This window comes from Nematolebias whitei, chromosome 6, assembly GCF_014905685.2.
Source record: "Nematolebias whitei isolate Nwh7 chromosome 6, NemWhi1, whole genome shotgun sequence".
NCBI classification, from domain to species: Eukaryota; Metazoa; Chordata; class Actinopteri; order Cyprinodontiformes; family Rivulidae; genus Nematolebias; species Nematolebias whitei.
In genome coordinates this window covers 34,299,551-34,303,363 of record NC_056503.1, presented here as the reverse complement: position 1 = coordinate 34,303,363, position 3,813 = coordinate 34,299,551, and the positions used below count along the sequence as shown (strand labels likewise).

General features: G+C 39.4%; 2 protein-coding genes across 2 annotated transcripts in view; both read left to right on the top strand.

Annotated features, from left to right (window-relative positions):
• The window catches only part of LOC119410909 (extracellular calcium-sensing receptor-like), a 29,511-nt gene extending 29,450 nt beyond the window's left edge, over positions 1-61 (top strand). The window contains exon 9 of the mRNA XM_037677831.1: positions 47-61. Coding sequence (XP_037533759.1) covers positions 47-61 — 15 coding nt within the window. The remainder of the gene's footprint in view (positions 1-46) is intronic.
• LOC119410678 (extracellular calcium-sensing receptor-like) lies at positions 9-3,236 on the top strand. Its single transcript, XM_037677563.1, has 6 exons — positions 9-274; positions 500-795; positions 1,468-1,673; positions 1,808-2,029; positions 2,132-2,255; positions 2,338-3,236. The coding sequence occupies exons 1-6, from the start codon at positions 159-161 to the stop codon at positions 3,234-3,236; spliced, it is 1,863 nt and encodes a 620-aa protein (XP_037533491.1). The 5' UTR covers positions 9-158.
• The last annotated feature ends 577 nt before the right edge of the window (positions 3,237-3,813 follow it).

Genomic DNA, 3,813 nt, shown 5'->3' with positions numbered 1-3,813 from the left:
CCTGTGCCTGCCTTTCTGATAAGCAGCAGTACCCAACGTTTTTCAGAACAATTCCCAGTGATCAGTTCCAGGCTGATGCACTGGCCAAGCTGGTGAAATACTTTGGCTGGACTTGGATTGGTGCTGTTCGTTCTGACTCAGATTATGGAAATAATGGCATGGCATCTTTTCTTGCTGCAGCACAGAGAGAGGGGATCTGTGTGGAGTACTCTGAATCTTTCTTTCGAACAGACCCACATACCAAGATCAGGAGGGTAGCCGATGTTATCCGCAGGTTTCTACACCTTAATTTTATGTATTGTATATTAAAAACATCCTGCAGAAAAAAAATGTGATTATGGAATACTTTTCCAAAATGACTTGGTTATGTTTTTTTGTTTTTTTTAATGTATGTAGTTAGAGCACACCCTTTTTCATAAGCACATTTTTAATGCTTTTCTTAACAATTGGTGACCTTGTACTGATTAGTTCAGGTCAACAAAATATAATGTCTTTGCAGGTCAACAGCTATGGTTGTTGTAGCTTTTACAGCCTCTGGAGATATGGGTGTCCTGCTACAGGAGCTGGCTCGTGAACCTTCACCACCTCGTCAGTGGGTAGGAAGTGAGGGCTGGGTAACTGACCCAAACTATTTGAGCTTCAGTTTTTGTGCAGGAACCATTGGAGTTGGCATTCAGCAGTCTGTCATCCCAGGGCTGAGAGACTTCCTGCTGGATCTCTCTCCCACTGAAGTGGCTGCCTCCTCGGTGCTCACAGAGTTCTGGGAGGATGCATTCAACTGCAGCTTTAAAAAAAGTGATCTTTTAAAGTTATTATTTTAAAAACTGAAAACATCAAATACAACAGGGCATGTAAATGCTAATCCAGCCTTTTATATATGTTGTTTTCAACTTCACCTGCAAAACTGTTATTAAAAAAATGTATACATTAATAAACAGAAATCAAACAGATGCCTCTCGTACACATTTCCCAAAGCACATTTCATTATAGCTGTTATATGAAGAAAAAAAAAATTGCTTGAACAAGTAACAAATGTAGTTTGAAGAAGAAAAAAAAATGCAACAATTTTACCTGATTTGTAAGGAGTTCTCCCAAAATCAGAGATTAAGCTGTTATTTTAAAAAAGTGCATTTTATTCAATATCATGTTAAATATTCTGAATGATTGTTTGCAACACTATACTTAATTAACATGGAAGGAACAATTGCTTTGTTTCGATAAATGTAATGTTGAAATGACTCACAATAATGTAAAGAACATTCTTTGTGATTATTAATTTACACAATTTTACAGTTTTCCTGTTATAAAAAGCCTGGTTTTACTTTTTTTAAGCCACTATGTGCAAAAAAAAAAAATCCAAAGATGCTTTCTAGCCAGAAAAATGTATTCACCAAACTGCATTGAAAATTGACTAAAATGTTGTCTTTAAAATATAAATCTGTCTCTGGCTTTGTTGTTTTATTTCAGTTACTGATATATACAAAAAAGTGTGTGATGGAACTGAAGCTATAAAAACACTTCAAAGCCCGTATACTGAAACATCTCAGCTACGAATTACTAACATGGTGTACAAGGCTGTTTATGCAATAGCTCATGCCATTCACAATGTTGTGTGTGATGAAACACATATTACTACTCAGTGTGACAAAAACACAAGACTGGAGTACAAACAGGTATTTTTTTATTGAAGTTATGCATATTTAAACCATGTCTCTAAATGTTTTACTAGCAATACAGTCCTTTAACCTAAATCAACTATTAAATTACTGGACACTGATATCATCATAATCGCTCTCATAATTCACAGGTTTTGACAGAACTAAAAAAAGTAAACTTTTCCCAAAATGGTTATCCTGTATCATTTGATGCTAATGGGGATCCTGTGGCTTTTTATGAGTTGGTGAACTGGCAGAAGAGTGAGAGTGGAGTTATCAAGCTGGTAACAGTAGGCTACTATGATGCATCACTGCCAAAAGGCCAGGAGTTTAGGATTACCAGGAATCTAACATGGGTGGAAGGTGGCACAGAAGTAAACAAGTCTCAACAAGATCACTATGTGAAAGTGTTTAAAGTGATTGTTTACAGCTGTTTTCAAAATCACTATTTGTTACTTTATCAATCTGTGTGACAGGTTCCAGTGTCAGTGTGCTCAGATAGTTGTCCTCCAGGAACTCATAAAGTGCTGCAGAAAGGAAAACCCATCTGCTGCTATGATTGTATACCATGCCCAGAAGGAGAAATTAGTAATACATCAGGTAAGATCAAATGTTTCCCATCAATTTTTGCATTTTAAAATGTCATAGCAAATAAAAGTTCATGATTTATTTATATTTTTAGATTCTCTTGATTGCTTCAAATGCCCAAGTGAATTATGGCCAAATGAAGAAAGAAATACTTGCTTCCCGAAACCTGAAGAGTTTCTATCCTTTGATGATGTCCTGGCCATTGTGCTAGCTGCATTTTCAATTACTGGGGCCTGTCTGGCCATGATTACAGGAGTTATTTTCTTTTGTCACAGAACAACTCCAATTGTCAGAGCCAACAACTCTGAGCTGAGCTTCCTGCTGCTCTTCTCTCTGACTCTGTGTTTCTTATGTTCATTAACTTTCATTGGAGCTCCCTCTGAGTGGTCCTGCATGCTGCGACACACAGCTTTTGGTATCATCTTTGTTCTTTGTATCTCCTGTGTACTTGGGAAAACTGTAATGGTTTTAATGGCCTTTAAAGCTACACTTCCAGGTAGTAATGCCATGAAATGGTTTGGGCCAACACAGCAAAGAATGACTGTAGTGTCTCTTACATTTATTCAAGTTTTGACATGTACTGTTTGGTTGGTACTAAGCCCTCCTTTCCCTGTAAAAAATCTGGCTACATACAAGGAGAAGATCATCCTGGAATGTGCATTAGGCTCTGCTGTTGGCTTCTGGGCTGTGCTCGGGTACATTGGTCTGCTGGCTGTTTTTTGCTTTGTGTTAGCTGTTCTAGCTCGAAAACTACCTGATAATTTTAATGAAGCCAAGCTGATAACCTTCAGCATGCTGATATTCTGTGCAGTGTGGATCACCTTTATCCCAGCATATGTCAGCTCTCCTGGAAAGTTTACTGTGGCTGTGGAGATATTTGCTATTCTGACCTCCAGTTTTGGACTGATACTATGTATATTTGCTCCAAAGTGTTTCATTATATTATTTCGGCCAGAGAAAAACTCCAAGAAATATTTATTAAAGAAAAACTGATTGTACAATATTAATGGCTTGAAAACAAAAATCATGCATTTTCTCACACAATTACAATAATATGCCATACATTTCCATCCATCCATTTTCTTCAACTTATCCGGTATCGGGTCGCAGGGGTAGCAGCTTAAATAGGGAGGCCCAGACTTCCCTCTACCCAGACACTTGGGCCAGCTCCACCAGGAGAATCCCAAGGTATTCCCAGGCCAGCCGAGAAACATAGTCCTTCCAGCGTGTCCTGGGTCTTCCTCTGGGTCTCCTCCTGGTGGGACGTGCCTAGAACACCTCACCAGGGAGGCGTCCAGGAGGCATCCTAACCAGATGTCCGAGCCACCTCAACTGGCTCCTCTCTATGTGGAGAAGCTGCGGCTCTACTCTGAGTCCCTCCCGGATGACCGAGCTTCTCACTCTATCTCTAAAGGAAAGCCCAGACACCCTGCAGAGAAAACTCATTTTGGCCACCTGTATCCGTGATCTTGCTCTTTCGGTCACAACCCAAAGCTCATAACCATAGATGAGGGTAGGAACGTAGATCGACCGGTATATTGAGAGCTTTGCCTTTTGACTCAGCTCTCTC